Source organism: Styela clava, chromosome 9 (genome assembly GCF_964204865.1).
Source record: "Styela clava chromosome 9, kaStyClav1.hap1.2, whole genome shotgun sequence".
Taxonomy (NCBI): Eukaryota; Metazoa; Chordata; class Ascidiacea; order Stolidobranchia; family Styelidae; genus Styela; species Styela clava.
In genome coordinates this window covers 15060787-15080226 of record NC_135258.1, presented here as the reverse complement: position 1 = coordinate 15080226, position 19440 = coordinate 15060787, and the positions used below count along the sequence as shown (strand labels likewise).

Here is a 19440-nt window from a genome sequence, read left to right as displayed (position 1 = left end):
TTTAATTATGATTTGTGTTCAATTTTTTTGGCGTTCCTGGTGCTCGGTTTATGTGTCATCTGTTTTGTTTTTTAAATGATTTTTTCAAATATTAGGATAAATAAATTCTACGCAGACGCAGACGTAGTAATTTACTGAATTTTTGTATTTTTATTATTCTCATATTCAGTATTCTACGTTTAAAATCTCAATTTTCACTTTTACCATTTTTTGCAGTGTTTTGTGTGAAACTATCAAAGATTTTGTATCAAAAGTTGCCTCAGATGACAACACAATGACAGAAAAGTGTCAAACCCTAGATGAAAAATTGAATTCACTTCTAACGACACTCAATGAGGAATCGAAAGCGGCTGAAGATGAACAGAAGGTACCGTAGTTCTAATGTTCTTGGCATAGAGTCAGTCCACCCTTATTAATTATCAATTTTATACAATGCCCCGAGCAAGCATTGTACAGGCAGCTTTTGTTTATAATAATATGTAAGGAGATATTTTTACTACTCACTGCTTCAAACCCCAAATCACTTCACCCCAAGGATGTAATAAATGATAGCCAATTCCGCACCATAAATATTCCTGACCTTCCATAAATAGTAGCTCCTACATATCAATGTCTGCTTCTATATAGTCTTCTTTGAAATGAAAGGCATGTGAAAATCTCTGCTTCTATATAGTCTTCTTTGAAATGAAAGGCATGTGAAAATCTCTGCTTCTATATAGTCTTCTTTGAAATGAAAGGCATGTGAAAATCTACCTGTCTTAAATATTTTCAATTAACTTTACTCTTTTTCCAGAGGGTCTTGCGTAGAAAGTTACGCAAAACTACGTTAAACAAGAAAGAATCAATAAAAGAAGAAGATGAAAATGCGATAGATGAAAAGATTGAAATACCATTGGCAACACTCAAAGAAGAAACCTCTGTCGAAAGTCAAACAAAACAACCACCTCTATCCACTGATCAAACTGCCTCGGCTGTCGTTACCAAAGTTAAAATTGACACCAATTTCAATGGAAATAGAACAAGTGCCACGGCCTCTTCAGGTGCCACGGCACCTAATCCTACCAGAGATGATTCACCTTCTAATAGCAGTTCGGATTCCTCCAGTGGAAAAACTGACGAATCTATGGAAATGAAAAACATACCAAAGGTTTGTAAGGGACTACTATTATTTTGGAATATTTATTAGAATCATTTCAGTTTGACGTTGCCTAACCAATTTATTACACCCTGGCTGTAATTTACAGGATCTTTATTCATATCATATAGCTTCATTTTTAGACTTCTGGAACTTTCCGATCAAGGGAACAACTCATGTTAAGAGCAAATAGTTTGAAAAAAGCAGTTCGACAAATTATCGAGCACACTGAAAAAGGTAAGTACCAGATTAACCAAAACCATTTCACATTGAAAATTTCACATATTATTGTTGGAAATCCACACACACTGCCAGAAGTTTTGCACATCTTGCTTCATATTAGAAACCTTGCAATGTTGGATTCGCAAGTTCAAAACCTGTAGGGGATGGTTATATGTAAGAGTATTGCTAAGCTTCTCACTGGTTGCTGATTGATTCATCATCACTGATCTCTGTTTTCAGATCTTTCCCCACCATCCCCATTCTATGCATCTCCAACGATTTTCTGGTCAACTATTCCATATCTGGTCTTGTAACCAGACAAGAGGCCATGGTCCCATAGGTGATTCAGCTGCCTCATGGACTTATCCACGGGGATGAATATGCAAGCGGAAAATTAAAGCTGATTTCAGAATTTCACTCTCATCATCTTTCATTATATACATATACCGTATATGCTCGTTTTACCGCCCGATTTTGATTAAGCGCCCGTTTGAATAGACACCCGTGTGAACAGAACATAAAAATAAATAGTGGCCGGTGCTTGAATACCCGCCCGATGTGAAAGCTGATTTTTCAGTGGTAGACAACGATAGGAAATAAGAAGCGCTTTTGTCACAACGATATTGAATTTTAAGCGCTGGTAGTGTAGATAACACTCACGCCTTAGGAGTCCAATTACATAACAGATAGCATTGATTACGTAACATCGTGGTTCTCAAACTGGCGTCGCGACGCCCAAGTGCGTCGTTTCAATATTGATAGGGCGTCGCAAAACTTTTCTTCTTTTGCGGATTTGTACCTGCGGTGCGTAGAAATGGTCAAAATTTTCGTTATTCTCGTTTAAACCATACTTGAAAACTGGAAATGACAATATATTAATTATTGTAACGATCGATCTTATATATATGTGACTTGACAAACATCACCGTAATTTTTGTGTATAATTTTACTTTAAAAATAACAAGGGCCCGTGCTTGAATAAGGGCCCGGTTAGTGAGTTTGGTTAAAAAAATATGGGCCCGGGCTACAAAACGAGCAAATACGGTATACTATGTTTTCGATCCTAATATTTTATTTCCACTCATCAGCTGTCGATGAACAAAATGAGCAAACACTGCAAAACAAGTTACCTACTCAACATGAAGAAGATGAGACGATGTCCAACAGATCACCACTATCTTCAACGACTTCGAACAAGAGTGAAAACCAACAACAGACCAACAACTTATTATCTATACCAGAACCAGGAAACAGACCGCTGTTCAGACTTTCCGTTGGATCCACTGGATCAATCCCAGATGAAATAAGGTGACAAGAAAATTTTTAAGCTCTGAAAAAGTCACTACACAAGCAGCTATGGATATATAGCTGACATGGGCAAACTACAGCTCGGGGGCCAAATCTGGCCCGTTGTGTAATTCAATCTGGCCCGTCTGATGCTGCCACACCCACACTGAAACCAAATCAGCTGAAAAATAGCTCAAGACATTTGTTGAGATTGCTATTGAATTTAGTTTTTGCACAAGGTTTTTCGTTTTCCACTTTTGCTTTTGTAACACTGTAAATATTGTCGGCAATAGTGTAATGTAACTTTTTATGTCACCCTTACATGGCCCGCCTGTCTAGGTGGACGAAATTTTTGGCCCCTGGTCTAAAAACCTTGCCCACCCCTGATATATAGGGTGCTACTGTAATCTTTGATGTGGCAGTATTTTTTTTTTGTTCCGAGACATTTTTACTTCAAACAAGGCTTTGTAAAGCAGCCACTTATCCCTTTTGGGAAGACTGGAGAATTTCAGATTGCGTCGCCTATTCATTTTATTACACCATGTGCGAGATGGCGGGCATGGGTTTGTGACCTGGAATCTTCAAAAACCGACTTCTCGGGCTTCCGACTTCAGGGAGTCATGACTCTGCAGTAAAGCACGTCATACTCAGAATGGTTTTTGAAACTTCTTCATTTTAAATTCAATATTTTTGATTTAAGTGCCTCATCGTCAGTGCCATCTACCTTGAGTACACTAGATACTTCAACTTCAGATCAACAATTTCCTAGGCTTTCGCCAAAAGTTAAAGTAAAAGGTAGGCTGACACCTTGTACTACATATGGATATAAAACTTGGTTTTATTCGTTTCATTGTTATTGTATTTATCTTAACTGTATGAATATCATATATATACTTAACGACTTACTCAGGTATTAATGGGGAAGGCAACAAAAAAAGTGAACGTAGGGTTTCAAAAAGTTACGAAGAGACTGGATGTTCACACGGTGAGACCTAATTTACGTTTACACATGTACACGGTTTCAAAAAGCTTTGAAATGTTTCAAATTGTAAAGACAATTTATTGATGCCATTTATACATTGTCGGCCACATTTTTGACGTCTGTTTCAAAAAATTCAGAAATTGAATCTTTTTTTCTTTTTGTTTAGTTAACCCAGATTTTAGTTCAAGAGGATCCTTCATAAACAGGGTATTATTGGCAAATGCTGATGCATTGTGCGCTGCCGCGAGTCCGCTGATCAACTTTGGATCTCCAATGTAAGTTCGTAGACTATGAATCTGCTTGAATTTTATAAATCACTAGTGAATGTTCAAAATATATCAAATATCGATTCGATTGATTTCAATAAGAAATAACCATAAATCATTTATTTCACCTATTTTTATATTTTCAAATTCAATTTTTGTACATTCAAAATAATGTCTGAGACCCATTTTGAAATAAATTTGTTGATTCCTAGTCGAAAAGAATGTTTCAAATGTGCTGCGAATATTAAATTATTCCCCACAATGCTCACCTATCTCTTACTTTTGGAATGACTTTCCCATATGTCACACAATTTTGTGATTTTGTAAAAATTTTGTGCTTTGCCATTTGATAACATTATTTGATTCGCTTTTTTCTTCGGATGATGTGTTGTCACCTCACTTATTTCAAAGTTAGGATTATTCTAATTGGGTTTTCAGAAATGAAATGAAGACTTCTTTTGGTCATACAGTGAGTCTTCAATTGCCCAAAAGGATAATATTTCAAATAAAAATTTTTAAATCATTTATTATTTATATCATTTCCAGAATGAACGAACTCTTCTCAGAAAAATGTGTGATGAACAATTACTTTGGTATCGGTTTGGATGCCAAGATTGCTTTGGATTTTCATAGAAAGAGAGAAGAGCATCCTAAAAAGTGCAGGTTAGTTTTAATTTTTGCTTTTTTTACTAAAGGATGTTGACCGAATCAAACTGATTTCAGTGCTGTGATAACATATGCAAAGGAAGTATGGATATCATAAAACTTATGCATATTTTGACATGTAATAATTTTTTTTTCACATACATTTTTTATGTGTGTTACACATATTTTTACACATGTTTACCACATATATACTAATTTACAATACAAAATTCTGTTATTTTTGGAATTGTGTTTATGTCATTTTTTATTCGACTTATCAACCGTGCCTTCCACTCTGAACAAGGCTCTGTACCCAATCTGTAACTGTTAATTGAGGAGTTACTTACTATAGCTCTGAAGGACGGAAATATCCCGATTCAGCATTGCCCATATAATTCTTCACACCTTCGTGAGGTGTTGAGTATGGGATTTTAATCTGTGACGTCGTCATAGTTTAGTGTAACGCTCAAAATTGTTGTTGTGTGGTTAAAAATAGTAACATTCTAACCTTATATGCAATTTAATAAGCGTCCTGAATCACAATAAACCTCACAATATGTGTATCTACTAGCGCAAAGGCCTTGAGGAAGGATGGGGATTTAGTCTTGACTCTTGAGTAACCTCTATTGATAGTTGTTCTAACTTTAGTTGCACTTTTTAATCACAAAGCTTACTAATATTTTTCCAATTTAGTCGAACGAAAAATATGGTTTGGTTTGGCATGCTTGGAGTTAAAGAAATTGCATTGAAAACATACAAGAACTTGGAACAGAGAATCAGATTAGAATGTGACGGACAATTCATTCCTCTACCTCGCCTAAGGGGCATCGTCGTCCTCAACATACCATCGTTTATGGGAGGTACAAATTTCTGGGGAGGGAAAACTGGCAATCAGGTAGGCTATGCTCGTGTTATTTTTAGGATAGTGTGCTCAGCTGATGGAAATTTTTTTAAGACCAAGAGCTTCATTAATACAGACTATTTTTTTTTTCTATGATGCTTACTCTGATTGAAAGGACCGAAACCTTTCTGGTTCGGCATTTTCTACCCAATTTATTACACCGTGGGTGAGATAGTGGGCATTTGTTTAATATCTCTCAGCTGTTTTCCTGATGTTATTGTCTTGAAATGTTTTAAGTCTTGCGTCAGGCGATGTTTATTTATAGTTATTGAAGCTCTTGATGGCATTTCACTGGTCGCCTGCAAATTTCCTCGGATGAGTATCCTTTATTTCTGAGTGAGTAGGGCAAATTTCTTGTAAAAAAAAACTGTTAAAAGTAGTCTCGTCATTGTACACCATATTATCCTGCTTCATGGATTCAAAAGTACAAATGCTTGGAGGAGTGGCTATGCATGACATGATTTCTGCACCTGGAACAATAGTTCTTATGTATTTTTAAAGTAGCTTCTTGCCCGAATCCTAGGTTGGGAGAAATGAAATAAGAAAATCTTTTATTCAGACCTTTATGGCTCCATCATACAATGATAAAGTGTTAGAAGTAGTTGCAGTGTTTGGTACAATGCAACTTGGAATGGCTATGGTCGTACCTGAAGGTGTTCTACAACATCACAGGATAGCACAATGCAGAAGAGTCAAGATTACTATTTTAGGTAAGGGCTAGCTAATATTAATGAAAATTTTTAGCGATCACCGTTTTTTTTGTGTTTTTTTTCACTCGCATTCTTTCTGAACGAGGCTATTTTGAAGCAGCCAATAAATATATAAGAAGCTCTTATTTTTAGCCGGAATGAAATTTTTGTGGTTCAACATTTATTACACTTTGGGTGAGGTGGTGAGCATGAAATTTGAACTTAGATTTAAACCTGCGACACTACAGGTGCCTCAACCACTGTTCCAATCAATTTCAAGTTTTAGAACAAGTCGCTACGGTTTTATTTATTCTTTTTCCAGTATTTTCTGAGGCCTGTAGGGTCTGACATTTCAGCCGAAATTTTGTGATTTCATTTTAAATCACGTGAACACTGTTTTGACATTCGACCTTTGTGTCCTAATATTTGAGCATTGCTGTCTTGTTTTAGGTGATGAGGGAATGCCATTGCAAGTTGATGGTGAAGCGTGGCTGCAACCACCAGGCGTCATCAAAATAGAACATAAGAATAGAGCTCAAATGTTGTCTCGTGATAGAGTAAGATGAATACATTAAAAAGTGCATATAAATCGTTATGCAATATTTCTATTTTTGTTATTCTTATAGTTGTTGATTTTGGGGTAATGTTGTTGTTGTTGGAGAATAGCTCAACTCCACAATCAATTGGACCAATCGATTTCAAATTCTCAGTACTTATATGTGGAAGAAAATAGTTCACAAAAAGAATACAACTTTTATTTTTCAAAATTTCTTGACTCAATAAGTCACCAAAAATTTTAGTGTTTTTTTTTTTTTAATTTAAAGTGAAGACTTTTTTAGTCTGTATTGATCGACTGCCGCCCTCTTTGACAAACTTGGTGCTCTTAGGTGTACCATACGGGTGGTACCCTCGCGCAACCTTCATACCCATATAGTTGAGCATTGTGCTCTTGTTTACCTGCAATTTTTTTTTCAATTTTTATTTCAAAACATTTCTTTCAGCACTTTGAAGAAACTTTAAAATCTTGGGAAGATAAACAACAAAGATACGTCGACAGAAATCTGTCTGCTGAATATTTATCGGAAAATGAATTTGAAATTGTCGGAGAATTTGCAGAAACTGTTACTGCTATTGCAGAAAAGTACGTTTTATAATATAATAATATGAAACTGTTTAAATTAAGAAAGTAAAGTATTAAGAGTATTATGAAAAGAGGAATATCAATTTTAAAATCTACCTCAAATTTGTAATATTATATAATTATAAATGCATTCAAATATTTGCTTCATTCCGGATATCCCTGACTCCATCGATTTGTAGAAAGTGTCTTAGATTACTACAGTCTACTACACAAACAGAAGTTCCAATGTCAAATATATTTTTGTAGGAATAATTAGAAAATTAATGGATTTTGTTTTTTGGGGTTATCCTGTATTATAGTGATTGAAGTAAACTCAATCATAGCCAGCAAGAATGCTGGTATCTAATATCTGGTCATCTGCAATAGTTTATTACTATTGATCACATATTCTTTTATTGTAATTTATTCATTCATCCCTCATTTCAGTATCAATACCACTGTAAAAGGAGTTAGCTGGCTGGCAGAAGAATTACTGTCGTACGTCATTACAATTCAACGCATCAGTTGCAAAATGCGACCTTGTGGTCGTCTCACTGAAGTTACTTCTCGCAGTCATGTAACTGATTTGGTTCTAGCGGTCGGTGAATTATCAGGAGCTCTGGCGAAGTTATTCGAGTCTAAACCTGAGGTATGAATGTTTTTCGTGTGTAGCAAATTATAGGCAATGATTAACTACGGTATAATACTTGTGGATGGACATATGTGTCTTGCAACCTGTTGGTTGGGAACTAACCTGGCACAGTCACTAATTTTTGTTCACACATTACAAATTTTGAATCTCTGATTTTTTTTAGAAAGTTTTAATCAATATTATAGAAAGAGGAATATTACCTATCAAAATATTATACAATAGATCCATCTCCCTGGAAAAGTCATGCTAATAATTTACACTGTGACATCAACATAGTGGAATCTAATGATCTAATACCAGGGTATACAACAGATAGCCTACGGTCCACAATCCTGCACGACAGGCCGTTTGGTATGGCCCTTGCAACACTCAGTTTTTACCCCTTCAAGAATAAAATCCTAATCCGACGATCCCCTGCTCTAATCACGAGGCCATCGGGATGTGCGAATAGTATTAAGATCGCTCTAACACTGGTTTATAACAAATTGTTTTGCTGTTTACAGGAACTTGGAGATCTCGGTTCTAAATTTGTGCAATGGCTTGATTGGTTAGAAATCGAAATGAAAAAAATAAATGAACTGAGATGGATTTCACTCATGTTAAATCAACAACAATCATCATTAGATGAGGTGAATATAGCATTCCTAGGTTTGTCTACGTATCAAAGAAGTTTTTAAATGCCTATTACGATAGGAATGCGACACTCGTCTGTTATAGTTTTTTGGCACTGACGAATGGACGGAATGTTCTGCTAAATTGCTGTTTGGCAAATTCATGCTGTTGTTAAGACGAAAAGTCACTTTTTACTATAAGTACTGCCTAATTTCAAATTTTTTCAAAAAGTTGTAAATGAAGTGTCTTTTACAAGGCTATTATTGTTTTTATGTTGTCTCGGACTAGTTGCTTCCAAATTTTAGAAGCCAGATATTTAAGTGCCCCGACTTGTGAATCTGGAATAAAATGACTCGCATTGTCTAGGGCAGGGGTGTGCAACAGGCGGCCCGTGGGCCACAACCCGGCCCGCCAAGCCATTTAGTGTGGCCCTTGTCAATACTCTGATTTTCACCCATCAAGCATAAAATCCCAATCCGACAGTTTACTTAGACCTGACGATTGAGACCTTGTGTATCTTTTTAGTAGCTTATATAAAAACAGTAATTTGATTATGACAGTACGTGACGTGAGCATTCTTTGGAATTGTGGTTTAGACTCGTTCAGTTATAAGCTCTGTCTAGCAGATTACGTTTATAGATAAAATGTGTTATCTCACTAGCCAGGAATTGTTGTTGGCCGCCATTGCTTTTTTACTTGATTCGCTTGTTTACAACAATACATTGTGATGTAATAATCCCTCATAGTGATTGCTAGACACTTTCCAGTCACTAGCTTTCAAGAATTTGAAGCAGTTCAGTAGCCTATTTTGCTAGTTTCGTGAGGGTAATATTTCTGTGATAATATCAAGGCTAGTAAAATGTCAGCAGCTAAGAGCGAAAAAGAGGGAAGGGTATTCAACAGTGCATGGTGTACAAAATATTTTGTTGTCCCAAGTGCTGTCTGCCTCGTTTGTCAAAGTACTATTGCAGTTGCAGTAGACAAAATGGAACATTTAGAAAAAATTCATTTTTTTACCACTTACAAGAAGGACTCAGAACTGGTGACAAAGTTGAGTTTTAAACTTTGTGAATGTATGGCAGAAAAGGGAAATTATTAAAAACTGTTTGACAATATTTACAGAATATGCATGCCCAGAAAAAAAACATTTGGTGCAGCAAACCGCTTTACTGTTTCTCGCCAAACAAAGGATCTTTCAGGGACTCGAAGCTTGAAATTACTGGCACACAGATGGCAACTGACTCGGAATTTAGGGAATTTATTTTTTGATTTTGATGATAATTTTTGTGCTCAATTTTACAGCCCATCAATTCTGCACTCTGGCAGAAAAATAGAAGCAAATTTCGTTTGGTTCCTTTTCTGAAAAAATCACAGAAGAAAGAACAGAAAACTGTAAATCTGGACATCAATGGTAACTATTTATTTCCCCGCTGAAGTGTTGATTGATGAAACATGAATATCGGGAAATCTGTTCATAGGTTATTGTGGTTGCAACCTACTTTTCAATTACTGTCTTATTTGGTCTAAAGCTTTACTTTACTGTTCTCAAATAGTTTCACTGGGTACCAAAGAGATACTATAGTATAAATATAATTGGCTAAAAGCTAACTCAGGGTTTGTAAAATCTTTCTCATTGATGCCTAAATTTTTTTTTCTAGTCAACAATTGGACATTGGATGAAGTTAGTCAGTGGTTGGATACTCTTCAGTTTAGTGAATATCGTGATATATTTATCAGGCATGATATTCGGGGAGAAGAATTACTTAAACTTGAAGGCGGAGATCTTAAGGTAAGCAGTTTCGTTCCAAATCTTTTATGCAATGTTTTTAAACAACATTCTCACCTGCCCGGACTAGATCTGTGCCACGCACCATGTTCACATCGCCTTCCCAATTTGTTACAACCCGAATGAGGATGTAGGCATGAGATTTGATCTCAGGATTTTTAACATGACACTTGAAATTGTGTTGCTCCTGGAAGTTCTATCCTTCAATAGCTAGTAATAGCCTTCCCAATTTTTCAATAAACCCTGAGTGAATTATACCAAATGTACTAATAACTAGGCCGGCACATTTTGATATTGACATGAAATGATCAAATCTGGTAGAAGTATCTTGAGAGAGAGAGAGGTATGGCTTACAACGGCATATATTCATTCATGTTATGCTCATTTATATGAAAAAACACACTCTGATGACATTTCATTAATTCTCAACCAGTGGGACATGGCCCACTGCTGGAACACAGAAACATGTTCAGATGGGCCACAAACTTATTGAAAAATGCTAGAGTTGTTGTTGAATTTATTAGCATTTGTGTCCCTGTAGTTATATTTTGATTGTAATAGCAGTGAATAATGCTGCTGTTTATGCTACTGAGTGATAATTTACATTCTACAAATTAACGTGAAAGTGTCTGTTTAAGCGATATGACTTTTTTGTTTTTCTTGTAGTTTTCTCTTGCATGAAAAAGAAAAAAGGTTGAGAACCACTGGAAACATATTACTTATATTATTATAGGGAATGGGAATAACTAAGGTCGGACATGTCAAAAGAATACAAACTGGGATCAAAGATTTGCAAAAAGCAATGAATCAATTCAACTGTTAACTACAAATGAAATTCTACGGAAAAAACTCAGTGATGGAAAAGGTGTAAGAATATTGCATACTGCTACAGGTTATATAACTGCTGCATGAAATATTATTATATTATGTATTGTCAGATACAGTTTATACCTTCAGAAATTTGTATGAAAACCTGCTTTGGCAATGCCAAACAAAGAAAAAATTGTTTTGTAAGGGTGGGATTACTGAAACTTTTGGGTACAATCATATACAGAAATTCAAATGTTAAATAAATTTTCTTCATTTTCATAAAAGTAAATAAGAAATTTGTGAGTTCTGGGCTGGGGCTGTCACGCTGTAGATCCATATTTTGCTATTAATACATTTTTTATTTTAATCTCAAAAATGAGTCTTCTTTGCCTGACCTTGCTTGAACAATTCTTCCATAGAAAAATTAATTTTGATTCAACAGTATAAAAATTATTTTATCTGTATTCAATTAACAGTTTGCGAGTTGTAAACTCTTATATGAAGCAACAGTTTATTAAATTTCTTCCGGTTTGTGCATTGACATAATATTTCACATTCTTCAAGATCTCTCATTCAAGTCTTGCATTTTCCCAATATCGTTTTCTGGTTTGGTCTTCGCAAATCGTTTCCATGTGCCTTATGAGATTTTGTTTTCTTATTGTCCAGAAGGCTAATCAACATGAGATTTTGAGCCATTCCTTGGTGTACTTGTATTTTTGTTTGTCATTATTGTTTCATTGTCCGCTAACAAACACACTTTTTTTTGTTGAAAAATCGATGCTCGTAAAACACACAAATAGGTGCTATTCATTTAATATTGGAAATGTATAAAGCGTGAGATTAAAAATACAAAGAAATTTATATATCACACAAAAATATAATATATATATTCACTTGGAAATATTATGTTATTCTTTACAATTTAGAAAGAGTTTTTTCCTATGTGTCAAGCACTTCTTGTTTTGATTGCATTATAGCTTATGGTGTTTAATCACAGTTGATTTTGATATTTTCTCAATTAAATAGGAATCATGAATGATTTGAAAATTATTTTGTGTTTTTTCTACCTTTGACCAAATTTATATCTGTTTCAACACCTTTTATTATGTTGTTTGAGCTGTTTTTTCTTTATTTTGCTAGAGATTGTATTGAAAGTTTAGTAATCATGTAGCCTATATGTATTGCATTTTAAATATATTGCGCTTTTTCATAAATGTTGTGTGTTGCTCTCTACAATTGCAGTTTTGATTTATTTTTTTTTGGTATCAAATCAGATGTTTCCACCTGACAAAAATCATATGCTGAATCGTGCATTTTTCGTAGTCTCTATTTTGTCATTTGCATTGCTCCATAGCTTAAAACATACATGATTTGAATGAAACCTGAAATGGTTGAAAAAGGATGCAGATTGTTGAAAACTATGACAGGGTTGCTCAAACAATGAAATATTCAAATACATTCAAAATTGTCTATTTTGGAGATTTTTGAACTCTTGGAATATTTCAACCTCTCTCATTTTTATTCCTGTCCATATAAAATGAATTGTGCAAATTTCTTTGTTGAATGGTGGCATACTAAGATTATATTTGCATATTGTTGGATTTGGCAATCCTGTGTAATGCAGAAATTGTTTTTTACATACGAAACATTGAATGATTGTCCTTTGTATGCATTGTCCTGACTTATTTTCGATTAATCTGTCGCGAATGAAGAAAAACAAAACTGATTCTGTTATCGCTCTGATTATGTTATACCTCATATTCGTTTGTTAACTTGATTATAAATAGGGTTGATAAGTCAGCTTATAAAACACTATAAGAAAATACTTACAGTAAGCAATAGTAATTTTTGCTGTTGCCATTTTCTTCAATAATGCATTTCTTTTTCAATTTATCTGTTCTGTTTTGCCCATAAAATTTATTTCAGTTTATTGCAATGTTGAAATACATCTGTCTTGAATGTTGCCGCTTTTTCACATTTCTGGACATTTCACATGGGAAGCGGTTTTCTACGTTTAACACTAGATTTATGTGCAGTTTCCTTTCGAGCAAGAATGCCACTTTGCTCATATTTGAGTATGAATAATGCTATGGTATGGTAACATCCTGCATAATAACCTTCTTTAAAGTATATTTTTTGAGAGGAGTAGATAAATGGGTTACGACCGCAAGTGTAACTAAGATAAGTGTCACTAAGGGACGGTATGTTCTGTCGTGACAACGCTTGAAGACTGGCTAAGAAGATTGTCTTACTGAGTTTGCATGTAATGTTTGGACCGCACCCGCATGTAATGTTTGGGATATTTCTCTGCAACCGCCCGCAACGGGGCTATGGGGTCGTGAGTTTGGCATGTTTTCTCTGGGAGTAGAAATTTCCATAACCTAGAGTCCTAGACTAAGAGTCGGCGTTTTCGCGACATCTTGTTCAGCTGTCGATATTAATAAGCATTAAACCATCACTGACTAAGTTCCAAACTCTTTAGTTTAAGCCAGCGGCCGGAGTATATGTGAATTAGATTTGACCGCGTCCATGGATGTTGTATCGAAAGTCTTTTTTTGCACCAATTAATTACTTAAAAATGGGTCGTACTGATGCCAAGGTAGATGTTGTCGTCAAGATTGCAGCCGGCCTTAAAAATTTCTTGGAGGGAGGCAAAATATTTTTTTGTATAATGGCTTAATTCAACGCCTACTCAAGCTTTTCGCTCCGAACAAGGCCAGGTGAAACCTGCCACGATATCTAACAATACCTTAATAAGGAATCTCTCCACATACTTACTTCGCTGTTGAAGGTATCCAAGCTATATAAGCGCATTTTCGTCTATCTTGGTTGGTTTAATTGGAGGAAGGATTATGATGGCAAGCTAGAAAACGTCGGGTTTTTAGTAAATGGTTCAAAAATAGATCAAATGGTGTAGAAAAAGACTGTATAATTTATGTCCAACTGCAAATGACGCAAAATTGCATTAAAAATGTATATTCGGAGAGGGTAGGCCCACGAGCTACGCCTATGATTGTCGGTCAATACATCGTTATTGAATCCTAGCTTTATTTTCGAAATAACGTTGCCCCAACGCGGGGTGAAAGCTCAGTGTCGGTATCACTCCTATATAAATATTTCACAGTTGTTTATGAACTTTGTGGCCCGAAAGGGCGGCCCTTGATTTGCGAGACGGCCCTTGATTTGCGAGTCGAGGTTAGTGGCGATTGGCGAACACTGCGTACAATGGAGTTTCATGAACTGTTGTATTACCGCAGATTGCTCATTTGTGCAATACGTCATTTAGTGCTTCTGTTCAATATTATGTGGTTCGTAATTTGGCTCAATATTATTACATAGGGCTCAGATGTAATCGTGGTAAACGTAAGGAACACGATCGTCATCGCACCGCCTATAACTACTCTGCGTGGATTCACGGATTTGAATCACTCTGAAAATGATTCGATTCCGAGTCCGAGTTACCACCCAATATTAATAAACTTGAATAAAAAAACGCTTCAGATATGGTTTAACATATTTCAGATGTGTCCGAAACAGCATTAAATTTCCATGGAAAAATATTTAGGTACATATAAACAATGAGCAATCACATATAAGCTTTGAAATCTTGATAAAAAATAGTTTTATTTCTGATCGTTTAAGTGTTATTCTTACTTCCCCATTGTGCACTTCACATGAACTAGTAACCGGACGGGAGGTCGCAGCTCGTCATTAGTTCAAGTTGTCTTCTCGTCCGTCCTTTCCCAGGAAATTAATACAAAATACGTTAGTATCCGGGCATAAAGCTTTATCTTGATTCCAGCAATGACTTTGATTCCAGATACAAATGCATGCAAAAAAACCTTTAAGTGTAGCGATGCGCCGCACCTCCGAGCCGAGTTGCATTTACCGTTGTAAAGGCGTAAATAAAGATATTAGATTTTTTATTTTTCGCGAAATAAATATGTACGATAGCTTATTTGGACTCCTCGCTACAGTAGGGTGGTTCACATAATCGCTGATAGGCAGGGCCGGATTTAGATCATGAGAGGCCCTAGGCTATTCTATTTGCGAGGCCCCTTCATATTTTTGAGCTCAGAATTTCTCTCATAACAACATCACATGTCATTGCAAAATGTTAAAAATATTAGTGCATTAAACTCTTCGTTCTTTTCATTCTCCCCATTCATGAGTGCAAATTTTTAATTGAAAGAATAAAAAATTTACTCAAGGCATTTTTGCTTTTAATTTCTTTCTCTTGCGCTTGCTAGCTCCACTTTCAAATCTTTCACTCATAATAAATTTAAGGTTCGAAAAATTATGAAATAAGATTATTCCTTGATCTAAACGCAGGTTAGCATTACCAAGACGTCTAAAAATAAGATAAGTCGATAACATTAGTCAATTAGTTATTTCAGCAACATATCAACTACCGATACTGTTTTTTCCAGAGTAGACTACGGTACTTCAACATAGAAGCTTCCAGCAGAATGCGCATAATAATTGCCTTATTTTTCATGCAAACGACGTAATAATGGCTGTTTACAACGTGGTTGAAACCAGTTGTGTATAGAATTTTCTACTCTGAAAAGCTTGATATATATATACTATAACATAAGGTAAGGTTTAAACTTGTCAAGTTTTTGAAAGAATTACAAATTTCGAAACCGATCTTCGAGGCCCCTTGACGTTGAGGCCCTAGGCTTCAGCCTGCCTGGCCTATTGGTAAATAGGGGCCAGGGGATAAATATGTAAATCCTATCTTATATTTATATTGCATCGTAGTATTCAAACGCAATGATTCATTCTAAGACACTCAATCAATCATTTATTTTGGTTCTCTGACATGAACAATACAAAAAGTAAACGGACAAAACAAAATGCAGAGATACCGTACCTGGGAGACGAGAATAACCCAAAACAAAGTTAAAAAGCGTACAATGTACGTGCCCGCACACCAAAAATAATAATAAAACGAACACAGAAAAACGCGATTTACAATCGGGCAGTACTTTAAAGGCAATTTAACAAAAACAGCAAATATGAATTATTAGTAGATAATTGAATGTAATAAACTTCAGACACTAATTGACTCCGATCACTTTAATCGGGAAGGGGAACTTTCCTTTGTGCCCATTGATTTTGTTGAAACTTCTTGGTTTGGGCGTAGGCTTCCTTACTTTAAAATTTTCAGTTGTGATAATTCTGTAAGTAGCGTCACACGAGTGTGGGCTGGCATCACTCGTGTGGGCTGGCATCACTCGTGTGACGCTAGACCACACTCGTTTTTGTCCGGTCATACTAGGAGTAACTGGGCCGTGCTTGGCATTGTGTATATCATATATGGTCTCTATATTGTCAGAGTCACCAAGTTTTTATGTAATAACGTTTATAAAGTCAGTAAAATAGTTGGTTAACCCGTTGACGTCAGGCTGAGTGTGGGCCTGAAAGAAAGACTGAAAGAGGTAGCCTAATGATATTTTCAGAATTTTTCCACTAATTGGGAAGTGTTGCGCTTCCCAAACTTTTATGTTAAATTTCTCCCTTCTACCTCTTTCAGTACTCTTCATTCCTCCTCCCTCACTACATGCACTATTCACAAAAACTGTTTTATTTATTCAGTCTTCAATGGATTCCTAGCTAGTGTTTATGTACAAGCTGCACTCCCGCTTTTGTACAGTTCAAGTAATTTATGTGTGCATAAATACAGAAATAAAAAGTATCATATTAATAATGAGAACTAGAGGGGTCCCATGTAGTTTCGTACCCTAAGTACTTCTGGTGGGCGTAGCATAACGATTTTTGCACATGTCAATCCTAACCCCCACCTGACTTCGCCATCGAAAAATTACGTCACAATCACATCATAGAGCTTGCAAAAGTATAGCTACGAACGCACGAAATGGCATCTGACGAAAGAACTCGCTATCGGCAACGATCTCTTGGGTCTCATGAAGCAAACGCCATAACTGCTTAAATACCCCCAAACAAAAATGTTGTGTGAAAATGAATGCTGTAATTCCATGATTGTAGTCTGGTGTTATGTTTCAACTTGCAGCTATATTTTTATAGATTTGTGTTTTACACTAATAAATTTATTTATTAAATTTCAAATATAGTAAGATAAAGAATGGAAAAACAGGCAAGTGAAGATGAAAGAACATTATGGGTTGGTAGTGTGGACAACAGAGTTACAGAAGAAATTTTATGGGAATTATTTTTACAGGCTGGTCCCTTAGAATCGGTCAAAATACCAAAAGATTTTAAAACGGGCAGAAAAAGAAATTTTGCTTTTATTAAATTTCAACATAAGGAGTCGGTGCCTTATGTAATTGAACTCATGAATGGTATTATATTATACGATAGCGCATTGAAGCTATGCGTAAAAAATAAACCATCAGGCAATGGAAATAATGATACAGAGCAAAACGAATTTGAAGATGCACCAAAGCGACGGCGAATGAACCCTTCCTACGAACCAGAGCAATATCAGCAAATGCAATACATAGAACAGCAGCAACAATTTGGCCAATTCCACGGTCAAGGATATATGGGCCATCACCCTATGATGTTTCATCCACATATGATTACACAGTATCCTTTACATGCTATGCCTCATCAAATGTGGCCTAGGCATGGTGGTCCTCCACATAGGATGCCAAGAGATAGAAGCCCTTTTAGGCCACCACACGGCCATGAAATCAATAGTGATGATAGGTCATCTCCCAATATGCAAAAAAGAGAAAGTATGTCTATGCGACGTAGTTATTCATCTCCAAATCGTATGTATGATGAAGAAAGACAAGTAGATAGAAGACGTGAGTCCAGATATGACCGCAGCAGGAGATAGTGCTGGGGTGGTAATGTTCATTAGAGGTTATAAACTAAAGTTACTTAACCTTGAATTGGATATCACTGTGCTGTCATACTGAATTTCCATCGTACCTCTTTTATATGACCAATATAATAACAGGTGGCTCGCCTTCGCATCTGATGAATATATGTCCAATTTGATATAACTTTTTTTATAAATTTTGGATTAACACTGCTATTGGTATTTTGACAGTTTTTATACTTCTTGACTGTTTTTTATATTGATTTTACTTTCACCTTAGGTGTAATATTTAAAATCAAACTTTTAACTATTAATTTAAGATGACTGGATTAATTCTAGTTTTTCTTTATGGTTTAAATATCACATTTACCATTACGTGTACATGATTACTGAATAGAACATGATAATTCATTTCCCATCATTGATTATAAAACAGGGTCACACAGTCACAGTATGGTGTATTTGTATGATTGTTTAATAATATAAAGGAGACAGTTAAACTAGCTTGTAAAATCGAGGAAAAAAATATCTAACACATTAGGAAATAACGAGAAAAATAAGTTGCTTATTTAAGGTGAAATTTATATTGTTAAAAATTGAAAAACAAAAGAATGCTGTAAATTTGAAATTTGGAAGAAATATATATAATTTTGTCCTATATTTTTTAGGTATTCATAGATGAATTCGGTAATAGTTTAAGAAAGCACCTTATTTGTATTAAGATATTTGTCTTATAAACGTTAGGCCATCTTGTTTTTTTCTGGTATTAGGTGTTATAAGTCTAATATAATGGTAGTTTGACTTTGATGGAACAGGTTCAATATTTTGAATTTTTTTTTGTAATTTTGAATATTTTAAACCATTTTGTAGCATATTCATAGAATATGTCAAAATTCCCTCTTAAAAATTTAAACCAAATTAAAATTCCAGCGCAAAAATGCCTTATTACTCAGTAATATGTATTATCCAGATCATTGAAATATATGTTACTCAAATAGCGTTTACGCATCCTTATTTTTGATGATATATAATATTAGCAGCCAAATTGCGATTTTTACTCCTTCAAACTTTTTTGAAGAAACCTTTTCTCATATTTTGCAAAAAAATTTGTAAATTGGGAGATCAATTTATCACTAAGCTACTAATATTATTGAGAGAATCGATATAAGAAATTACTGTATTGTTTATAATTATAATCATTTTAGATGTTAAATTGGTCGTTCATTGCTTCAGATGATTCATGCGAAGTCATCTGACATGAAATAAAAAGTATTTTGAAAAAGATTTTCTTAGAGTTACTATGTTCTCAGTCTTATTTTTTTATTTCAATGATTTTTTTCATGTCGTAGCAGTATCTATTACCCTAATATATAATACTCGACGGCGATTTCAATCGGTTTGTATCAATGTTTAACATAGAGAACTATCAAATTTGACTCAAAGTTTATAAAAAATGGCGAAAACGAGTTAACCAGCTAATTGTTCTTATATAAAACATTTCTAGGTGTTTTAATTTTCT

General features: G+C 35.1%; 2 protein-coding genes across 3 annotated transcripts in view; both read left to right on the top strand.

Moving 5' to 3' along the window:
- Positions 1–13071, top strand: part of LOC120339876 (diacylglycerol kinase delta-like) — a 42133-nt gene extending 29062 nt beyond the window's left edge. For both annotated transcript variants that reach the window (XM_039408106.2, XM_039408105.2), the window contains exons 16-32: positions 217–367; positions 794–1147; positions 1279–1372; positions 2446–2665; positions 3345–3439; positions 3555–3629; positions 3793–3901; positions 4439–4555; positions 5231–5432; positions 5998–6148; positions 6578–6684; positions 7129–7268; positions 7695–7896; positions 8403–8528; positions 9814–9922; positions 10170–10300; positions 11031–13071. In XM_039408106.2, the coding sequence (XP_039264040.2) occupies positions 217–367; positions 794–1147; positions 1279–1372; positions 2446–2665; positions 3345–3439; positions 3555–3629; positions 3793–3901; positions 4439–4555; positions 5231–5432; positions 5998–6148; positions 6578–6684; positions 7129–7268; positions 7695–7896; positions 8403–8528; positions 9814–9922; positions 10170–10300; positions 11031–11120 (2473 nt within the window). In that variant the 3' untranslated portion in view covers positions 11121–13071. The remainder of the gene's footprint in view (positions 1–216; positions 368–793; positions 1148–1278; positions 1373–2445; positions 2666–3344; positions 3440–3554; positions 3630–3792; positions 3902–4438; positions 4556–5230; positions 5433–5997; positions 6149–6577; positions 6685–7128; positions 7269–7694; positions 7897–8402; positions 8529–9813; positions 9923–10169; positions 10301–11030) is intronic.
- Positions 13072–17135: 4064 nt separating this feature from the next.
- On the top strand, positions 17136–19425 carry LOC120338791 (uncharacterized). Its single transcript, XM_039406742.2, has one exon. It carries the CDS (start codon positions 17217–17219, stop codon positions 17934–17936), a length of 720 nt encoding a protein of 239 aa, XP_039262676.2. The 5' UTR covers positions 17136–17216; the 3' UTR covers positions 17937–19425.
- The last annotated feature ends 15 nt before the right edge of the window (positions 19426–19440 follow it).

Bases quoted from the DNA above. Each gene is read 5' to 3' on its own strand.
- LOC120338791 (XM_039406742.2), top strand. From the start codon at position 17,217: ATGGAAAAACAGGCAAGTGAAGATGAAAGAACATTATGGGTTGGTAGT.